Genomic DNA, 22348 nt, shown 5'->3' with positions numbered 1-22348 from the left:
TGCTTGTTTTAACAGTCACTTTGTGGTTTCAAGGGTGATATTTGAATTGGGAATTGAGGCAAAGATGATGGTTTTGTTCAGTGTGTAGATAATCCCAAAGTCACCATTTTTCATATTGTAACCTGATAAGCAGCAGAGTAAAAATAACCCATTTTTGAAGTCATGGTGTTACTTGAGAAAGCTTTTAGTGTCTGCAGAGGCACCAAGGTATTCAGAAAGGGGAAGCACATGAAAACCTTACCAAAAAAAAAAAAAATCCAATTACCCCGTCACTGTAGAAAAGATGAAGTAGAGGAAACTTCCTTCTTCACCTCAAGCATGACTGCAAGATCTCCCTTATGCCATGGAGTGAAATACATTTGATCTCCCCATCCCTGCCTCAAGATCTCATGCAGAAGCTCTAAGAACTCAGAGAAAATTTGAAATCAACATTTATTTCAATTATTTTATCTCAAATCAAAAGGTGGAAGAACTTGGTGTGATGTTCTTTAAAATACTATTCCTAAAGCCTGTGTTTTCTGAATTCTTCATATGATACTAAGTATTCCAGGTGGAATTTCTTTATCTTTAAAATACTTGTATATAATAATATTTAATTTTGGAAACAAGTATGGGTAAATTTGATTTTTTCGTGCCTTCATCGTGCAGTCTTCCATGGGGCCATTGTATGTGGCAAGAAACTGGACTAGGGAAATATTTGCTGCTATCCATTGTAGCTCCTTATTTCTTTATGTCACAACTTAACCTGCCAGTGATCATGTGTAGTGATGAAGCCAAAAAATAGTGCCAAAAGTTAAAACTTTTCAGATGCAGTATTGCAGATGTGCTGTGCTGAATTTTTTTAGCATCTATAAATTGTGATTTCTAGTTCACTGTTTAATACAAGCATAGCACTTTGAGAAAATGTCTTAAACAATTTTCTAGAGTGTTATAACTTTAGAACTTCATTAATTTTTTATTGAATTAATGTTACTTTCTTTTCATTTAGATCAATATGTATTGAATTCAATAAGCACAGGGTTTCAGCTTTGTGGTCTGTGAAGCTCCCATAACACAGATTAGCAAATAATTCTGTGCAATTAAATATTATACTTTCTTCGTGGCAATCTTACCCCAATAACTTGTAATTTTGGGTATTTGTTTTTAGCTCCATAATTTGTATCATGAATGCATTTCAGTGTTGCAGTCAGGGCTGTATGGTTAAAATCACTGAATCAAAAAAAAAAAATGTATATAATTACCTCAAGAAGCTTTCATTTCTAGTATCAAACCAGACATTATGGATTAAAAAAAAATAAAAAGTTGTTTTAGTTATTTTCACTGCATTTTGGCTAGAGTTTGGCCTTAATAGGAGAAATCTATTTTTTTAAAGGAAAGACTGATCATAAGGTTGATAATATTTTGTTAAACATTTGGAAATTTCATATTCTTTTCCTTCAGTGTTTGTTATTGAGCAGGTTATAATAGCCTTTGCTTCTCTACATAATGTAGAAACTTAAGTTAGGAATAGAATCAAGATTAACGACAGTGATCACAGAATGGAACAAATTTATTCCTAGTCTTATTAATTGGTAAACTTAAGCTTAAGCTAGAGAGGTATTGCACATATCAGCCAGGAAAATGGAAGCTTGTTTGTATGAATATTTTTCCACTGTTAAAGCACGTCATTAATAGGCTTTATCAAATCAGACCAAGGATCTGTATCAAGCAGTTTCATCATCCATAGAGTCATGAAGTGAATGGCATCAAAAATCACTGGGCCTCAACACTTATCAGTTCGCTATGATGAAATGACTGCATTTTTATTTCCACAATAACCTCAAATCCTCACATTAAGAAGTGGCAAGTTTTTTTGCCCTTTACTGTTCTAAGTGTGACACATGTAACAATTATTCATCACTCCATAATGGTTCATTTTTATCAGAGTCTTATGTCTTTTCTGTATACATAGAATAAATATTTATGTTTTCTCATTTTTCTGAACCAGAAGATACCGACAGAATAGGTTTGAAGTGTCAACTGTAATTCATTGCATGCAAAGAAAAGCTTTATACTGATACTGTGCAAAAGGAAAAGAATATCTAAATCATTTCAGCAGCAAGCTTATAACCGAGATAATATCAGCATTTTCCTTCTTGAAAATATATATGCCATAAATTAAAGGAAGTCTTCAGTATTTTATTAAAATGCTTCAGACAAGTTTAACCCTATCTTCAACAGGCATATATGTATGAATACGAAAACCTTGAAAAAAAAAAAGTGAAGGTCAAGTCAAAGTTAAAACAAGCTTGCAGTAAACTTCCTACTAATCCAACAAATACTTTGTTTATCAGACATTAGAAAACTATGACTTGTGTTTAGTGTCAATTTAAAGGTGCCCATTTTATTCTTACAGAAAACTTAAGATATTTCTAGCACTTTACTGTTTTGTACAATAGTAATGTAGTCTGGGAAAAAAAACACAAAATATGTGTATACTGAGTGTATTTGAATGAACTCTTAATTTAGTTGAAATTAGCCTTAGCAGTAAATGTAGTAGTGGAGAGGTACATATCACAGTATATAATTATGTTTAAATAAATACATAATTGTGTTAATAAGAATATAATATAATGATTGGAATCAAAAATACACTTATAATTAAGCATTTTATACAGAAATACTACAGTTCTTTTAAATACTATGGTATCTCACCACATTTTCAGCTCTGCTTCCAGCTTCTTTAGCAAGAAAGTGCAGGGAAGTGTTGGTACTATTTTTAAGGAAGTAACAACAGAAGAGAAAAGTTGTATATGATGAAACCCTGCATCTGTTTTGTGGAATTTGCAGCTGTTCCTTTGTTATTGTTTTAAACCCATTTGATTTGTAGTATGTTGATGACTCCTCTCCGTGTGTGGAGACACGAGGCTTGACTCCATTTCAGAAGGCTGATTTATTATGTTAAATATTGTCTTGAAATACTACATTAAACTATACTAAAAGAACAGAGAGATCAGAAGGCTAGAACAAGAAAGTACAGAACAGAATAGGATAACAAAAATTCTGTGCCTGCTCACAGCCTTGACACAGGTGGCTGTGATTGGAAAACAATGGAAAACAATCTACATGGACCAATCACAGATGCACCTGTTGCATTCCACAGCCGCAGATAGTAATTGTTTACATTTCTCTCCTGAGGCTCCTCAGCTTCTCAGGAGAGGAAAAATCCCAGCAAAGGATTTTCATAATATCATGGCTACAGTAGTACTTTAAAATGTCATATCCAATGTTTCTCTAATCTGTTGAAGGGTGAGTGGTTAAGTTTTGTGCTTTCTTTCTGAATGCTCTTTTCCCAAGTCCTGCAGCAGCAACTCCCACGTTTATGGCTACTACCTCCCTAATTCCAGCTGCATCTTGGCAGTTTTCTGAGAGAGGCGCTCTCCAAGGTCCTTGGTCAGAAGTGACACTGCTTTTTTTAGAGCCAGTCCCATCACAAAAGACCCAAGGTGTCCATCACAACTTTTTGCAAACAAGCAGAAAGCTGAAATGAAGTCTGTTTCTGATGTGTGTCAGAATTTCGCTTTGAACTCCAAGTGTTTTCTTCCAGCAATAAATTCAACTTTAATCACTAATTAGTATCACATCACGTTGATGATGAAATAAGCCAGGAGATTTAGTAAGGTCATGTATTTAATAAGAAACATCAAAATATAATTTTTTGGGGTACACCCAGTGTTTTGGTTTAGATCTGCTGTCTAGAAACGTGATAATTATTTTCTTTAGAAATCAGATATTAAAAGACAATGTGAGAATGAATCTTTCTATGATGAAATCACAGAAGCAGTCCATTTTAGAAGCAAGTTAGTATGTTTGAAGGTGATTAATGTAAAACTGTGAATTTGTCCCCACAAGTGACATGGATAAGTGATCTTATAGTATTTGCTGTTGTCAAATTGCATTAATATCTCAGGCATGATAAGAATGTCATTAATGTGAAACAAAAATTAATTGCTATGATAAGGCAGTAAAGCTTGTTTAATACTTCATGATCAGTGGCTTGAAAGCAACTTGCAATTTCAATTTTAATTCTTTCGGTAAACATTCCCAGTTCCTACAGACTCTTTACCTTTTGTGATTATTTGCAGACAGAGTGCAATTTGCTCTTGGATGGGTACTCTGTAGAACAGCTTGCTGACTGTCGTTGCCAGAACATTTGTAACATATGTATTAGGGAATTTTTGCATTGTTGCATCCTAAAATCAATGTGGAACATAAGGATGATGAGTTATGTTCTAGGCATTCCTTCTGCTGTCCATCATGCATCTTGTGAAAGCAAATTTCCAAATTTTCAGAGAGCTCAAAGCAAAGAAGAATTTGAGTAACAAGCATTGAAATTAACAGTGGTTCTATATCCGAGTGTATTGAAATAAATTTATTACCTTTGGTTATGCTTTATTCAGGTCTTAGTAAGCTTTTTTAACCTCATACTTTTTATGTGCACTGAACTCTGGTCAGCCATGTCAGAGGGCTCAAAATAACAGAGTACTTCCATCCAAGCAGCTGCCTACATGCAGGATAAGAACCTGCTTTGACTGGTAGGTTCCACTGTTTTCTGGTTCAGAATAAAGGAGATGCAATATGAGGGTATGGCTGCATTGAAGTGTGGGATCCTACCCTTGGAAATCAGGCACTTATTTAGACCAACACATCCATTTGGCTTTTGGCCATGAAGAACCATGCTGGCAAATTTGCATTTGTGGTTCATCTTTCAAAATACTGCTTTCTAGATAGTGTGGGAAAAGTTCATCAGACAAAAACTGCATTAGGCTACTGATATGTATAGTTGTGCATAGCGGAGGTTTTTCTCATTGTGGTAAACTCAGTATCTTCGGACATCAGATGAATTGATTTCATTACAAGTCAGGTTTTTTGTGCTTTGAAATGAAACTCCTGAGCAGTCCTTGGTTGTCTTCATCCCTTCCAGAGCCATGAGATCCTGTCTACTTTGCAGAACAAGCGTGATGTCTTCATGGCAGATGGAGCAGGCACGCTGACTCCTAGTGCCTCACTCTTTTCAAACATGCATCAATCCTTCTGAGCCAAGCAAACTCCAGAATCATAAAATCTGTTAAACTTTGATTGACTGGTGGTGGCTTCTGTATTCCAGCATCTCCAGAATGTTTTCAGAGGAGCTCACTTCACATCTTCTGGCACCAAGTAACTTCATTAAGGAAGGCTGTCATGTGTCAGAAGTGAGGTCATACTGGTCTTTTCATGACCAGCATTCCAGTTAGCTGTAAGTGCGTGGCTTAGAAATTTCACCAAGTCAGCCAGTCTTGCATTTGAAAATGGTATTTCAGTGACACTTTGAGGAGAGATACACCTACAGCTCTCTGAAGTGGAAGTTTCTTAAGCAACATATCTTTGACAGTGCCTCTCAGAGAGTACAAAAAAAATTGTTAACTGCAGAGTATCTACTGCTTGATTTTGAAGGGCTTGATAGATCACTGGTTCATAAACATTAATGTAGAAAGAATAAGGCAAGCTTTTGAGGAGGTCTGACCTTTCATTTGTTTGGACAGGCATTTTGTTGTTAATTGACTCTTCTCATCCTTTCCTGCCATGGGTTATGAAATCATATGCCCTAAGGAAATGAAATTCAATTATGCATTTAATATTTTTTGGATTAGTGGGGTGCATGCATCTGGCATAATGAAAGCAAGATGATTTTATGTGTAGAAGTTAGTTAGAAAAATTATCTCAGTTGATATAAATATGATCACAACCTGCTGCACTCCTGAGAAAATCTCTAACACTTGAGACAAAAGCTGCTGTTATCACTGTTAGAATCTGTTGCATTAAGAGTATGGAAATCTGGCAGAAAATAAACACCCTTGCTTTCCAGCTAGTCCTCAGCGATCAGGGGTGTGGCACATCTCTTGGAAATCCCTTTGGCACATATCTCATGACATGTGTCATGGCTTAGGCCTCATTCTTATGGAATCTAAGAAATTTTTCTGAGTGATGAAACATTAATATGACGGGAGTTCTAAAATATTTTAATATCTGGCTTCTGAAAGTTATAACAAAAATATTTCACTGTGTCCACATGGGTGGTGGTTGTCTGATTGGAACACAGTCCCAGAACACATTTTAGTTCTTTAGAGAGAGAGCGGGAGACTGGTGCCTGTTTCAGTTTCTTCACTTTAATAATCTTAAATGTAAGATTAGAGGAAAAATTATTACTCTGAATCTTAAAAAAGCAAAACAACTGCCAGAAATCTCCTTTCTAGGGAAATCTATTCAGTCCTATACCTTGAACTTACCTATAAGTGAAAGCTGTTATGTCTACCTTATTCTTGTATCCAGAGAAGATGTTCTTTCAAGGAAGTAGATGAAGAACAGCAACAAAGAAAGAAAGAAGAGCTTGTATCTAAAGGAAATTATACTAAGATTTTTAAGTGCCATCCTAAGGATCTCCAGGAAATTTCCTGGTTAAAAGATGATTAGTTCTGTAAAGTAGGTTGTGAAAGCTGGAAGGAAACAAGCCTGAAGGTGATGAAAGTAACTTAAGTATGAAGTTCTACACATATTAAGAAAGCAGTTTTTGGGCAGAAAGTGGAGCAACGCTGAGACATTATTTTCATCAGCTTTGTCTAGTTATCTGGTCAAAGCAACCAATTGGGCATGGAGAAAATTCCCTTTTATTCTCTGTATCTGTGGATAAGACCTTGAAAATGAAAAAATATGTTTGGGACTCAACCCAAGGAGTAGGGAAGGGCTGTGTTGCATTTAATGAACTATTCAGACAAATAAAAATCTTAGCTGTCACCTCAGTTACTCAGAGAAACAGCAGGAAAAAGAGAATCACAGATGCAGCCTGTATTTTTACATAGGCCAGGGATACAAGTCCTTTTCGTTAAGCAATAAGGCTTGCTTATTACTGAGACACAGTGCAGGACAAATGCAGTTCAAATCATATTCAAAAGAATATTGCCAGGGAATGTATTTTTTGGTTTTTTGTCCTTCCTGCACATTTTTTTTCCTTCTACCAGCCTAACTTTGAAATGTCCATTTTAGACAAAACCTTATACTTTGTGAAAAATTGCAGAAATTATTAATGAACAAATTAACCTTTCTATGAATAAGAGTGTAACACTAAAAATTTGAAAGAAACTACATTAAGAAAATGTTTGCTTCACAAATGATAGAAATTTTTTAATATGGGTATACACCATTTTCTTTTTCCTTCTTCTGCCCAAGACACATTAAAGACAAACACCTCTATGAATAGATACTTGTTTGGCGATGATAAAAAGGTATGTGGCACTGTTGTGATGGGAATATGTTAGTGGCATGCTTCCATCCTGTTCAAGTTTCTTAAAGACTGTAGAGTTTCTATTTTTTTATTTAAATCTCTGCTTAGTCAAAGTCTGACATCATATTCACAAGCAATGAGCAGCAGCCTTGTGCTGCCTTTGAGACACAAATGGAGCCAGGCTTTCTACAAGGAGAACATGGGAATGCTGGTTTTCTGGCCAGGACACATACATGGCAAGCTGCTGGCATCTGCAAGCATCTGTCCTTTTCAGGGAAGAATCGCTTCAAGAAATAAAAGACAAAAGTAGCAATATTCGTTGTCTAGGAAATTACTGTTTTCTGTGATGGTAAACTATGAAGAAGTTTTGTCTGAGTGGTCTCCTGGCTGCTGCGAGGTGGCTGTTTAAGGTTACATGTGGTGCTTTCACCTGAGAGGAGACAGTACATAATGACAAAGCTCTTGCTGAATAGGGGGGCTTATACTCTCTGCACAGGCAAAGTACCTGATGCTGTAATAGCCTACAAATCTGAGCTATTCAACTTGGGATGAGTGTTACAATCAATTATTGTAGCTTTCAGTAGAGTGACTGTTCCTTTTCTTGTCAGACTTAGCCTCTTACCTGCCTTGTTGAGTCATGTCTTGATGTGTGAGAATATTTCCAGTCATAGCTAGTGCAGAATGCTGGTTTGTATAAAGCCATCTGTGGGTCATACCTCTCAGTTAATGAGAAATGTGCTGTGTGGGATTGGATTACCACCTGGATTAGATTTCTAATGCAAGAAATTTCCAGGCATCCTCTTCTAGTATTTTCACAACACTTCAGTCTATATTATGGTGGAAATTGGATTAAAAGGACTAAGCATGAAGTTATTTGTTGAAGCAAACAGGGTGTTAGTGCCAAATTTTATATAAAAGGATGCTGCTGAAAGGACTGTGTGTCTCTCTTCTAATCCACAGAGAATCCTCTGCCTCTGAGTTTAAGGACTTCATTTCCAAACACAATGCACAAGGGGGTACATAAACCTCTGTTAAGCAGTTAATTTTGTGCATTCATCTCTTGTTTGCTTATGGTATTAAAAATGTTTTCAGGCTGGAACAATCCCATTCATGTGGAAATCGCTTTGTAAATTTAAATAGTGCAGTAGTGACAGTTCTGTTCAGAGAAAGTATTTTAACGTGTTGGGTAGTATCAGTAGCAGTCCTTCTGTAATTAAAGTTTTAAATATATGAAAGAAAATTCTGCCTTTTATTTTTCTCAATGAAATAAAGATTTTCAAGAATAAAAAAATGGGTTATATGTAGAGACAATGCTCACCATGCCTGAAAATGTGATGTTGCTAGGTCAAAAGAATGATTGCTGTTCTTGGATGAAAGGAATATTGTAGCAGTCTGAATTGCTGCTAGCATAGTCCAGGGTAAGGAAGCAAAAACGGCCTTTGCATAATATCCACAGATGTTCTATTCAGGTGAGATGATCAGGTCCCATACACATACACACAGAGTCCTGCTTTCTCTCTGCAGGGGCCTGGGGCTGACCCTGGTCTCGGGGCAGTACAAAGATGAGTGCCAATCGGGAAATGGGAAAGGAGTGGCTCAGGGACATAGGAACAGACACAGGAACAGGGCGAAGGAGCCAGTGGGGTCTAACAGCTTTTTGAGGGAAGCTTCTTGTGTCTCCCTAGACCAGGGGATGCCCATCCAGGGTCTCCACAGAATATTGTGTGTGAAACTTCCACTGTCCACTGAGTAAAGTTTGAATTCTAAGTGCAAGACAGGACATAAATAATACTTTTTAAAAATCAAAAATCAGAAGGTACATATCCAAAAGTTTCTACTCCCTGGGATGTAGTTCTTGATCACAGTCTTAACAATTATCTTCAAATTATGCAAGATGGCCTAAAAATGAAAGTACTTTTCTGTAAAAAAATTTACCTAACTCCAGATGACCAGTTTTCATAAAGAGATGACAGACCACCACTTAAACTCCATTAGAATCTGGTCTTCCTTGGAAACCAGGTGGTTCTCCTTCTGAGAAGGACAAATAGAGACATGAGTTTCATTTGATCCTACTGGCTGATGTACTAGCACATACTTGGTAGTTACTTCCTTAATACATTATGTTTTAAAAATTTACTCCATTCTCTATTCATTGTTCTAAACCAGACACCTTTTTATGTATTGTTTTTTGATTGCTCTCAAAACATCTTTCCAATTAAATAATTTCCTGAAAAAACAAGTTTCTATGAAGTAAAACTGGTTTTCATATATGTTATAGGTTGCTGCATATTATAAAATGGCAAGTAAGATTCCTGCTGTTGATGGTTGTTTCCTTTTTCTAGACACAAAAAATAAGCATCAGAACTTAAAACCAGACAATTTCTTGCAATAACTACACTCATTTTATGTCTTCTTTTCTGGCTTCAGAAAGAACGGGTGATGTTCTGTGCTGGAAAAGTTAATGCTTTTAAAGTCTTCTGTACTCACTGAATGTAATAACAATGACAGCACTTAGCACTTATATAAATCTTTTCACGCATAGAGCTCCATCCTGACATTGAAAGTATTATTATTCACAGTTTATGGAAAGTTCTTTAACATTCTAGTAGTGAGTTCAATTTCCACATCCTCCAGGCCAAGCAAGGATTATAGTAGGGGTACAAATGTCAGAGATTTCAGCTGAGAAATTCCTCATCTGAGTCTCAGACCATGCTTTACTATCGACACATGCTTTAGCTTTATGCTGGTTTCTGTTAGTTACCCTCCTTTAGACTAGAAGATCTGTTAAGTACCACTTCTCCATTCTTCTTCTTCTTCACTGATATTTTCCAGAGATCCAGGGTTTCCTCAGCTTTTCTTACACAGAGTTTTCCCCATGACCTCAGCTCAGAAGGACACCTCTACAGACTGACTCAAGCCTCAGTATTGTTTTGATAAAATATCTGCAATAACTCTTTGATTTTTTATCTGTCCTGTACAATCAATTTGTTTTATAAAAAATATAAAATATTTCTATTTGAAATAGTTTTATATACATTTTGATGCTACCCACTTTTTAATCATTCTTCATTTATTAGCCATTCTTGGAACTAAAATGTGATTAATGTACGTGGCCATTACCCTGACCTACTTAGCTTCCCTCATATTTTGCTTCTTTTTCTTCTTTCATTTTGTTTTCATAACTGATTTGTTTACATGGTCAAACTCCCCAGATGTCTTTATATAGCATATGGTATGATATGACTTGACCAGATTTGTATTATTTATTAATGTTACAGCTAAATAAATATATCTTTGTATTATCATTTATCATTTTGAACAGCAAAATCTTCGAAGGAGACCTAGAGACCTTTCTGTATCAAGGTCTTAAAAAGCATAATTTGGTGGAATTTTCAGTGGACAAGGGAAGAAACAGCTAACAAACTTTTCATTATTTGCTCTTTTGAGAACTTATATCCTGAAAGGTTTCCTTGAGTGCAAATGAGTTGAAAATACCTAAGTCAAATTCAAGTAACAAGTAATTAATGCTGCTTTCACTGACATTAAGCAGAATACTGACAAAGAGATACATCAGTTAATGTAGGAAAAATAAGATCCTTGATTTGTTGTCTGCCAAAACAGATGGTATTTGCTGTATTTTCTTCATGGTCTTATATATAATAATTAATAATCATATTTAAAAGTTACATTGACAGAATAGGTAGTAAAGTTATCTTTTTTTTCTAAATTTAAGTGCTGATTTAAATGGCAGTGCTACAGGCTTCTGTGTTTCTTGATTTGTTGGTCATCTAAGTTACATTAGAGGAGAGGAAGCAGCAAAATGGGTTGGCTTCAATACTAAGTGGTATGTGCCAAAGAAGAACATGAGCCTGTTTTTTCTACATAACCTTTTTATAATATACTTCCTGTTCAGTTTTGTGAGTAAAGGAGACATGGTAAGTTTATCTTAAATCATCAGTAATCAGAAAATAAGGAAATAGCTACTGGCTGTTAACTCTCAGAATAATGATATCCAATTCTTGGAGCTCCTGTATATGCAGAAAGAGAAAAGCCAGTGAAGGAAACCAAATAGATTGCCACTAAGTAAAATGAATGCAGATGGAAGCTTTTGCTTGGTGTTGTTAGGAAACACTGACAGGTGCAGGAGCAGCTCTTGAGCAAGAGCAGAGAGCAGCAAGTACCAAACATCACCATGGGGCTGTAGCTGACCCTCCGTGAGGTGACAGACAGAAACTCTGTAGAGTGTTGAGTGGCAGCACTAGGATTTCAGGAAAACATGAGACATCTGAAAATAGCTCAACTTCCTCTTAAATGCCCATAATTAAAATACCCTTCTTGATTCAGGGGCTGTTTGAACTTGGTATCCACTCCAGAGAAATATTGTTCTGCAGTGTAGCTCATACGTAGCCCCAGTCAATGGTAGTGTTCAGCTCAGTAATCAGATGGGTTAAATGTAACAATGCATGTATGATTGTGCAAGTTATGCCCCTTAATGGTAAAGAATATATGGTGAAGAATATTATGTCTTGGAAACACTGTGATATAATGTAATGGGAGACAAAAAGCCTTCAGAGGCGTGGAGTTTAGTGAGCTTCAAAAGGAGTTTCAGTGAATGATATTAAGTGACTTCAGACTGTCAAGGAAAAAGTACATAAACAACAATTTATAATGTAAGCTCTGTAATGAGCTCTTCTCTCATAAATATGCAAAACACTAATTAGTTATAGCCAAATTTCCCTAGCTTTGGGAATCTTTTGGAATATAGCTTTTCAGTAATTGAATCACATCAAAGTATTCTTTCTCCCACTCTTCTAACAGTGTTATGTGTGATTTGTTGGAGGGTAGGCAGAGATGGGAAGCAAGCTGTTGACAAACCAAAAGATGACTTTGATGTGGTTTAGTGAAACAGTGACTTACAAATTTATCAGAAAGCAATGCACAATGAACATATAAGAAGCCCTGTTTGCTGTGACTACCAGCACCATGATGAGGTCTCTCAATTAATTTGATTCTAATTTTCTGAAAGGTAACTAATTATTTTTTTCATTAAGTGTATAAATATTTTTAGATATTAAGTTATAGCCTTATGTTATAGGAGGATTTAAGGATTTGGAAGCATTTCAAAATGAGTATGTTTGAAGGCAGATGCTGCTTTTACGGGGCACTCTTTTGTAAAATTCCTTTTGATGATATTTGAAACATTAAATGGTGGGACATCATATTATTTGTAGTTGAAAGAATTTCATTTGATTCTGACTTCAAAAAATTACAGTGAAGCAACATCAATATCATGAAAAATTACCAAAACATTCCTCAGTATGCCCACTGAATTAAATAACATTTGGCTTTCAGTCATCACTTGGAAATGCAAAGAGGAATGGAATTTGAGGAGATCTACTGTTAAATCTGATGCATTCTTTTTTTTCTTTCTTTCTTCTTTTTTTTTTTTTTTTGGAGGTTTGTTTGTTTGTTTTTTATTACTTAGAAGCTGATCAGTCTGAAACTGTTAAAACCTTGGTATATGAAATGTTACAACTTTGTTTCCAAATTGACTGTGTGTTTATTACCAATACACCCTTGATGCTTCTAAGGCAATTGGTCTAAACTATTGTATGAAACAGAACTGTTTAGGCATGATTACAGGCTCAGAACAGGCTCCTTCAAATAGAGCAATAAAGTCAAAATATGAAAACAAACCTACAACACTCCCTTTTGACATCAAACCAACTGAAGTCCAACCTTTAAAGCCATAGGTTTCTTGTCTTGTTAGGTTTCAAGTCCAGAGCCAAATGGATGAAGGGAATCATTCTGTGATTCTGTGTAGTCAAATTAAAAGTGTTTTTGTACATCTTGGAAAGCAATGATTTTGTCTTCTGGGTAGGTCTGCAATGCTTGTGTTAATTCAGATTAAATGAGGGCAGTAGGAAAAGAGTAGATCTTCCTTCAGAGATGAAAGGGACTGCTAATATGATGCTACAGATCTGGTCCTAAAATGCTCTTTTGGGGATTTTATTTAATTGAAGTTGTTGAAATAATTGAAACATTTGTTTAGTTATAGTTGTTGGATTCCAAATTTAAATATCAGTATGTGTTTGGGGGACCTGCTGAAAGGAATTTTGGGGGTTTTTGTTTGGTTTTTTGTTTTTTTTTTTAAGCAAAAGTCTTTTTAGTCTTTAATTGCTTCAGCAGTACAGCAGTAGCACTGATTCTGTTTGCTCTCACAGTCTAGCCTTCATCTAGCTTTCAGCTACTTCTACATCTTCATTCATTTCTATCTGTTTTGTTGACAACTTCCTGAATTGTGACTAAATATAGGAGTTCAGTATTACAGCAAATATAAAGTAATTTCTACAACATTTACTTATTTCACATTTTGGAAAATAAATGACAAAATGAAGGCAATGTCATTATATTAACTCCATTGAAAGTTCCAGCTTTTATGCCTTGAACCTGAACAGAATTTCGTGGCTGTACTCAGGTGAAATGTTCCAATGAAATAAGAAGAAAAAAGCTTTCTGAATTCTTATCTGTCACATTATAGCAATATTTTCATGAATTCCCAAGTTATTAAATTTATAATACTGCAATAGGTTTTTTCAATTAAATGTGCATTTTCTTTTGTTATAAAGAAGGAAAAAATGTTAGTTATGGTTTTTACAGTAATTTAATTAAGCACTTCCTGTAAATTCATTTCAGTATCTATCATGGCTCACTAAAGTTGAAATTCAATATAGAATGGTAGATTAATTGCCCTTTGTCTTCGATGAAATAAGAATCCTAAATATGCAGAGTCATGAAATTTAATTGTGTTCCCCAATTGCTTATTCAATGCTTTGGAAACCTGAATCAAGGAATACAGAAGAAGAGGGCCAAAGGTTGTTAAATGTAGCGAGTAACACAGATTCTGAACTTTACTTAATGAACCGAGTGTTTATTGCTATGAAATAAATGCACCATTTAAAGAATTATGGTGGCAATGTAAAACATTAAAACTCTAATTAATTTTGGTCAGAAGCATGCAATGCACTCATTTTTCCTAAAACATTTTCATTAGGATATGTATTTTCTCTGTTATTGAGATAAATTTATTCCTTTCTTATGGTACTACTGTCTTTTTCTGTTATAAACGTGTCCTTCAGTGGTGTTTACAGTGATGTCTTTCAGCTGCCTTCAACTTTGGGCAGCCTGTCTTGACAGTAACTTCCAGAAACATTATTGTATAACTCAGTTTTTATATTAAAGTATGTTAATACTTTTCCATTTAATTTGTTAATAATTTTTGAAGCAAAGAATGCTCAGACCTCTTGATAAAAGGCTATATATATATATCCATATATAGAATATGCAGGTTATATTTCACAAACTTATTTGAGAAAGCAGTTAAAGCGTGAAAAAATCTTCAGCTGTCATTTGGTACCTACCAAGATACATGTATAGACTAACAATTGAGCTCTTAAAAATTAAATTTGTGCTTCTTAGTTGTTTTTTTTTTTCTATTAGATAGTACTAAGAAATAGAGCTATTAATCCCTCATTGTTGGCCAGAGCACTTTTTGTTCTCATGTAACTGTTGTAAGAAGAAGCCATTTTATTTCCTAGTGTAAAGAATACAAACATGAATAAGGTTTATTTCTTGTAATTCAGTAAATGTATAGTGTAAATATGGTGAGAGTATAACCATAAATATTTCAAATTATCTTCATTATAATATGCATTTCTAGACTATGAAATATTATTCTGCAGCAGTATTGTGGAAAATAGTATAATATATATAATATATACTATATATAAATTATATAATATATATTATACTACTACTATATACATATATAGTATATATGTAGTAGTATATATAAATTAGAACTCTCTGTTTTAAATTTACAATTCATAACAATAATTATCAAGTTGCTACACAAGTAGTGCTATTGTGGTGTCCATGTATTTGTTTATATATGCATAGATGTCATTATTATAACTGAAGGACAAATTTGCCTTAGCAATTATCTTATTCATGACGGTGTCAGATTTGAAAACTAGAGTGCCCTCTCACACTGAAGTGGATTAAGAAGATTTGTCCTATATGGGCATGGTACAGTCCTGTTAAAGCTGCTTTTCATCTCTTTCTTAGTTGATGTTGCAGGTTTGTGATATCTAAGTATTTATAGGTGCAGTGGAATGTTCATAAACCTGAACCTTCAGAGACTCAAATTCTTAAAGAGGAAATATTGTCCTCTACTTTCTTCAAGGAGAACCAGCTGAACTTGTAAAACAATGCTTGGGTTTCGAGCACCACCTGCCCTGAAGAGGATCCCAACTGTAGTGGCAGTCAGCCAAAGGGACCACTCAGTGGAATGGTTGCCTCCTAAAAAGGAGAGGAACAGATGGAAGATTTGAAATCTGGCATGAAATTCCACTTCTGTACTAAGCGTTAAATGAAATTTGACTGTAAGGGCTCTTCGATGGTACATTTATCTGTATAATCAGAATTAGCAACAAGGAAGTAGAAAATACATAGCACTGACAAACATTTCAAAAAGACTTTAAAGTTCTTGTAGCAGTGTGAGTTAAAGGAAAGAGTTTGTGATAAACATGCAGCTGCTTTTAGCTTCTTAAAGAGGAGCTTTAGTGTAAAAGTAGTTCTGCTGGTCTTGCATTGCCACCTAGAGCTCAGCAGTTGGTACTGCTTGGTAAGGGAACACTGCAGCATTGCTCTTTTCACTGAACAAAGTGGGGTGGAGAGCTGCTTCCAGTTAATTGATGTCATGTTTGCTTACATTGTAATGGCTAGTCCCTTCATAGCCTCCATTTTATAGTGTACCAGTTCAGCAGAGATTGTGCTGTAGGACTTGGGTGGGCTTTGACAGTAAGAATTAATAGCAATGCACATTAAAAGGTACAACTGTCAGATATCCAGTGGTCCCAAAGGGGTCATTTTCTTGATGGCTGCTTTAGAATTCTTCATGAAGCAAATGTCAAACTTGTCAAGGCTGTCACTATGAAAATGATCCATGTAGCAAGGGTCTCCTTTTCTTGGGAAGCAAACAGCTGCCTTATCACTGCAGAGCTGTAGTTACAGAAAACTGTCATCTATCACGAGAAATGTATATTTGCTTCTAATATCCATTGGTAAAGAACTGTTTCATTTGTACTCTATTTTTGCACGACTGTTCATCACAAGGGTTGTCAGTAATACTATTGAAGAAGATAGCATAGGCTTTGGAATTAAAATAACTTTTGAATTTTACTGCTGGATGCTTTCCTTTTGGCGATTTAACAGAGAGACTGTCTTAGCTCCCAGTTTCTCCCTGACACTCATTTTCTTCCAAATTTGGCCCGTGACTTTGGAAGCTAGACTTTTGCATACACAAACAAAAGCTCTAATATTTAATAAATTTCTTGTTTTCCTGATCTATTTTTTAAGATTATTAAAAGTATTTTTATCTATTTCCAGCTGTTGTTTTCCTAGCTAGATTTTGTGAGGCAAGAGATGAAATGCCAGCTGGGCATCCTTTATAATGTAGTCTGTTAGTCGTATTACAGGTCTTTTGGTTAAGATACTCTAGAAAGTACTGGTATCAGAATTTGGTCCTGAGTGCTTTTGAGATGCTATTTATAGTTTATGTACTAGCAAAGACAACTCTTTAGTCATTCCTCCTTATAGCAAGGCATTTTTGTGTTACAAATAATTTCTTAATATTCAGATGATTCTTTACATAACCCTGTAATGTATGGCTGTTTATTAAGTTTAGAATATCGATTACAGTTGGTAAAATAGTCAACATTGTAATGCAACTCCAGATATTACAGGTGTGGTGCAATGAACAGAACTGGGAATTGATGCATGTCCTAGCACAGTTAATTAATGTGTGGTCTGTTCTATTTGCAGAAGAGTGTCAGATTTCCTGTAGGGTTAAGAATTGTCTCATTCACTGTCATTTTCCAGTTTTCATTTTGTTAACTAATGGAGGAAAAATAAATTCTCAGACATTTTGAAGGAAATTGGTTGGAGGGGGTAAAAAGCAAAAGGGATACTCAAACCCCTGTTTCTAGGTTTTTTTTCTTTCTTTTTTCCATTCCAGAATTTGTCTACAGGGGAATATTCTGGAATAATTACTACAGAATTAACTTTCTGTGTTAGACTCATTATTCTTTGGTCAGAGAATAATGTGGTTGACCTTAAACAAGCTTTCAAAGGAGATGAAATTGTATCACAGTCTTTCTCAACTGTCAGCTCAAAACTTTAGAAATAGAATTTAAAAGTCAGACTCTTAGCTTTAGTTTTTGTCACCTAAAGATATCTAAATATTGAAGTGTTCTCATTAACTTCAGCAAAGCTATTGAGTGCTTAATACTTCAATAAATCAAACAATTATGTGGCAGATTTTAGGGTCTTGTTTCTAAATTCCTGGCCCTATTCTGTCACTGTGACTCTTAAATGCTCACCCATCAAGTATAGACTAAGCAGTGTGAAAGAAGAGATGTCCATAGGACATTTGAAAACACCTGCAGAGCATCCAAAAAGACCCTTTAATCCAGTACCTTGTTTTCATCAGAGAAAAGGTGGGATGCCAGGGCAAAGGATGTAGGAAAACTATTGTGGAAGGTCCATCTCTCCATCAGTGTCACCAGAATGCAGATGAGGTGTCCAGTGGCTTGAGGAGCTCTTGAGCTGGCATTTCAGTTCAGAGTGTTGGGTTTAGCAGCACTTTGTAATGTTCTTTGTAATTTTCCTTATCCCTGTTGGCTTTATAAGTCTGTAATAACATCAATTTCAGACTAGTAAACTTCATTCACTTGAATATAAAAATAATCTTTGGGCTGTTGAGTGCACTTTTTCAGTAGGAGTAGTAGTACAGTCTTGAGGGATTCACCTCCCTTGGCTATTCCAAGTCACCAGATCTGTGCAGAAGAATCTTTTTGGTGAGTGTATTCACTATATATTTGAGTCTGTGGTTGTCTGTAGTCACAAAAGATACTGAGACAAGTTTGATTTTTGGCATCTGATGGCAAGAACTACTTTAAAAGTTTGACTTGTGACATCTGCTGGGAAAAGCTAGTTAGATTTTAGGATTTTTAGAGCAGAAAGCACTAGATGTTAGAGTCATAGGTGGCTGAAAAATAAATAATAATATAAAAAGATGTGAGGTATTAATAGAATAATGTGAACTGAAGTTCTGTGGGCAGAAACTGGAATTCAGTATTTTGTCTTCTGTGTAGCTGCTGTGCCATCATGGACTGATTTTAACAGATAACATGAAAATAAAAGGTTTTCCTTTGCTATTCATCAGAATTAAAAGCATTATAATGATAATGATAGGTGGTAATTACTAAAACAAATATATTAAATATATTTAATCTGCAGTCTGTTTTGCATAATTTTTGATAATTAGGCTATATAGGCTATGTAGATGAAAATTCAAACATTATTAATGACATTAGTAACTCCAACCATTTCATTATTCTCTGTGCAATCATCGGGCTGCCTCTTGGGCTACTAAAAAATGGATAAAGCATTTCATAGAAATCTTGCATTGTCAGCAAACTGAAATAATAGTGGGTTTTCACATCTTGTAATATGGTTAATGTGTGCTCTAAATTGTCAGTTCAGATCTTCCTCGAGCATACTGGCAGTAATAGAACACTTCTTATAATTTGTAGAGGTTCATGTCCCAAATTATTGTGACATGGCCATTCTGAGGCCTCAGCTGTCACTTCTTTTCTGACAGAAAGCTGCATGAATGCCAAAACTGGTGGTCCTTACTTTCCAGTGTTCCCCAAAAGTCCTTTCTGCCATCCTGTTTGTGCTGGCACTGTTGTTCATGTGGCAGTGCCCAGCCTGGGAACTGATCTGACTAAAGGCATGTCTAACAAGGAAAAAGTTTTCTCCCCTTGCTAGTTCATGCTATGAGAAAAATCAAGCACCATTACTCTGAGTTTTGCACAGCAGACACCTGTGTTCGAGGTACCAAACTTCTGTTTCCAAATGAGGTGTGTTTCTGTTCTTGGAAAACAAGATGCAGTGAAAACCCTTGTACGAAATTATGTTTTATGTGGATTATAGTTCGGTGCAATGCTAGTCAGACAGTTTTCAGGCATAAAAATGCAAAAAAACCCAACAAATTTTAAAAATCAGCCAGACATCTGGATGACTTGTGCATTGGAATCTGCCCACATAAGTCAAATTTATGTTCTGCTGGTAGATTTTACCTGTTTGACTATGTTTTTCTTGATTGAAGCAACAGGAAATCAACAGACATAAAGTATTGGTTCTGCAAAATATCCCAAAGTTGATGCTTCCATCTGGAGGATTCAACCCAAGCAAATCCTGGAACTGCCATCACCAACAGCCATTGTTTCTGCATCTCAGAATACACTGATCACTGCAGCTGCTGCTGTAACCTGGGAATTCTGCCAGAGTGCAAGCATGACCTTTTGAGTACAGAATTAAATATTTCATATTTACACAAAGCCAGAATATTCTCTAAAAAACCTTATTCATTGGATAAAAACTTATTTGCCATCAAAAAAGTCAGGAAGCCAATATTCAGTATTGAGCCTAATGTGCTTTAACCCTCTTGTAGTCCTCAGTGAAGGTATGGCCCTGTTGTGTCTGAAACTTCTGCACGCTCCATCTATTAGGAGAGGAAGCCCTAAGCAATATGTGAAGAGTTCTGGAAAAGAATGATAGTGTAGGGTTTATATTCCTGTATGGGGGAGGACAAGTCAGAACATCAGAATAATGTCGAGTGCTAGGACGGGGGATTAGTTGGCACTGAGGTCAGCTGGGATACAACTGCTGTAGGTAGGGACCTCCAGAAACATGCAGATTTTCTGTTCTTTTATTAACATGGTCTTCATTAAATAATCTGGCTGGTTTATCATAGCAGGCAAAAGTTTCTGTGAGTGATTTTTTTTATTCCACAGTACTCTTTTGACACCTGTAAGCTTGGTAACCCCTTCCTCCTTTGTTGTTTCTGATTCTGCCCTGTGTGTTTTCATCTGAAGTTTGACTTCTGTATGTATACTATACACTGCACTTTCTTTAATATATTCTACACTTCTAATTTCAACAAATCTTCAGTGTTTGGTTTCACACACATGCACAGACTTGTTTTCTCAGCTAAATGAGAAGAGCCACAGGGAGCACTACATGTTTCAAGGGTAACTGAAAAGATGATGGTCCAGAAAGAGAAGAAAAAAAGCTTTTAGCAGTCAGTCATGTAAATATTTCTCAGTGCCTAGGCTGTCCCCTAGGGGAGGATTCAGAGGCATGATGGCTTGGAGTATCTGCTACTTTAATAGAACAACTAGCTTTTCCATGTTATTACAGCTGGGTGTAACATAATACGAGATCACATTTTTGAATGAGATTTTCTACTGCTATCCTATTTTGAGCTGCCCATTTAATCCTCCTATATATTTTCTACCTCTAAATATTATAGTTATCCTTATAAAGCATGCTTTGATGGTGAAAGAAGGGCTAAGATGCAAAAGATAAAGTTATTTTCCTACAAGAATGAAAATGTTCTTTTAAATCAGGAAAATACACCTCGGGTTACTGGGTCCCACCTAAATGTCCCTGGTGTTTCCTTTCTCTCAACTCTTGGCTTGTGATGAGTACTATTACAGCAGCCAGGATGCTTCTTCATTCAAAATATCTGTTCATTTCTTTTTTGTGTTATTGGAATGTGGAAGATTCTCTGTAAATTGAATTAAAATGCAGACTAGAAAACTGGTCGTACTTTGAAATTGTGATAAGGACCTTTCATGATGTGATGAGTTGCAAGTTGCCTTATAAAGCAGTTTTCTCACTCTTCCATGATTTATACTTTGGAGGTCACGATTTTGTACTGGACACAAAATAGTATCCATTCCTATGGAAACAGGCATTGTGATGTCACTTCATTTTTTCAGTGAGATCCAGAGGAACCCATAGTGAATTATGAGCCTTACTCTTGGAGCTGAAGCTGTAGAATATTGTAAGCATGCTGCTGTCTGACATGCTCATGTTTCCTATTTTAGACCTGACTGATCTTCAGATAACATATGGTGGTACAAGTAATTGGAAAATTGGCAGACCTGTCAAGAAAATATGCTAGATGGGACAAAAATACGATGCTGCAGCACATAAAGTGTCTCTGAAGTTAAATTTATTGTCTTTTATCAAATGGTGAAGTAAACATATCTGGTTGCAAAAAAATGAAACATTTTTCAATGGCAGATGCTTTTCAAAAGTAATTTTTAGTACAATGATGAAAGTTCTTGCATTCAAAACTTATTTAGTGGGAGCCTCTGGTCAAGAACAAAGGAAAGGTGTGTAATACTTTCTGCTGTAGGCGTTTGGATATATCTGTGTGTAATTTAATAATTTCTTTATGTAACTATCAGTAAAGTAGTCAGTAAAATATTTACTCATTAATTTTTTTTTCTCCTATAAATGTAGCAAATTAGATTTGTTGAACTTTTGTATCATTTTTGTTTCAACACTTGAGCAAAATCAATCACTTGAATAAAGGACTTTTTGCTTATTTTTGTGCTCATCAGTCAGGCAAAAGATGGCAAAAGACTGTACCGAGTTCCATACATCTGCATAAGCAGAAAAAGTATACTTTTTCAATAAATTGATTAATGTTCAGGTTTTCATTTTCTTTTACAGGAAGAAGAAAATGAAGCTGAAGCAGAAAATCCATCTCAGGAGCTGAATTTGGAACAGAAGAAATCAAAAAAATAGGAGATTGCTGTCTTGTTTGAAATATTTGCAAGTTGTGTAACAGTGGTTATAGTTTCTCATTGTAAAATTAAGAAAAAAGTTCTCAATAAAGTCATTGAAAATTAAATTCATGGTGCACTGGGGAATTAATTAAGTAGCTCCTGGTGATATTCTTGATTGCATTAAAAGCTGAATTATCAGAACTGAGTACTTTACCAATAAAATTCTGAAAGCTTTTTGAACACATTATGGAAAGCTGATGGGTTATTCATCACATGTAGCATTTACTAAGCAAATAGGGCAATTTTCTGTTTTACTCTGCAAAACAGTGTTATCCTTAAA

The 22348-nt window shown here is 35.4% G+C and overlaps 1 protein-coding gene across 3 annotated transcripts in view; it reads left to right on the top strand.

Moving 5' to 3' along the window:
• Positions 1-22133, top strand: part of PHF14 (PHD finger protein 14) — a 161019-nt gene extending 138886 nt beyond the window's left edge. For all 3 annotated transcript variants that reach the window (XM_041418248.1, XM_041418246.1, XM_041418247.1), the window contains one exon: positions 21953-22133. In XM_041418248.1, the coding sequence (XP_041274182.1) occupies positions 21953-22027 (75 nt within the window). In that variant the 3' untranslated portion in view covers positions 22028-22133. The remainder of the gene's footprint in view (positions 1-21952) is intronic.
• Positions 22134-22348: the final 215 nt, after the last annotated feature.

Source organism: Onychostruthus taczanowskii, unplaced genomic scaffold (genome assembly GCF_017590055.1).
Source record: "Onychostruthus taczanowskii isolate IOZ18803 unplaced genomic scaffold, ASM1759005v1 scaffold59, whole genome shotgun sequence".
Taxonomy (NCBI): Eukaryota; Metazoa; Chordata; class Aves; order Passeriformes; family Passeridae; genus Onychostruthus; species Onychostruthus taczanowskii.
This window is presented reverse-complemented; position numbering and strand designations above follow the sequence as displayed.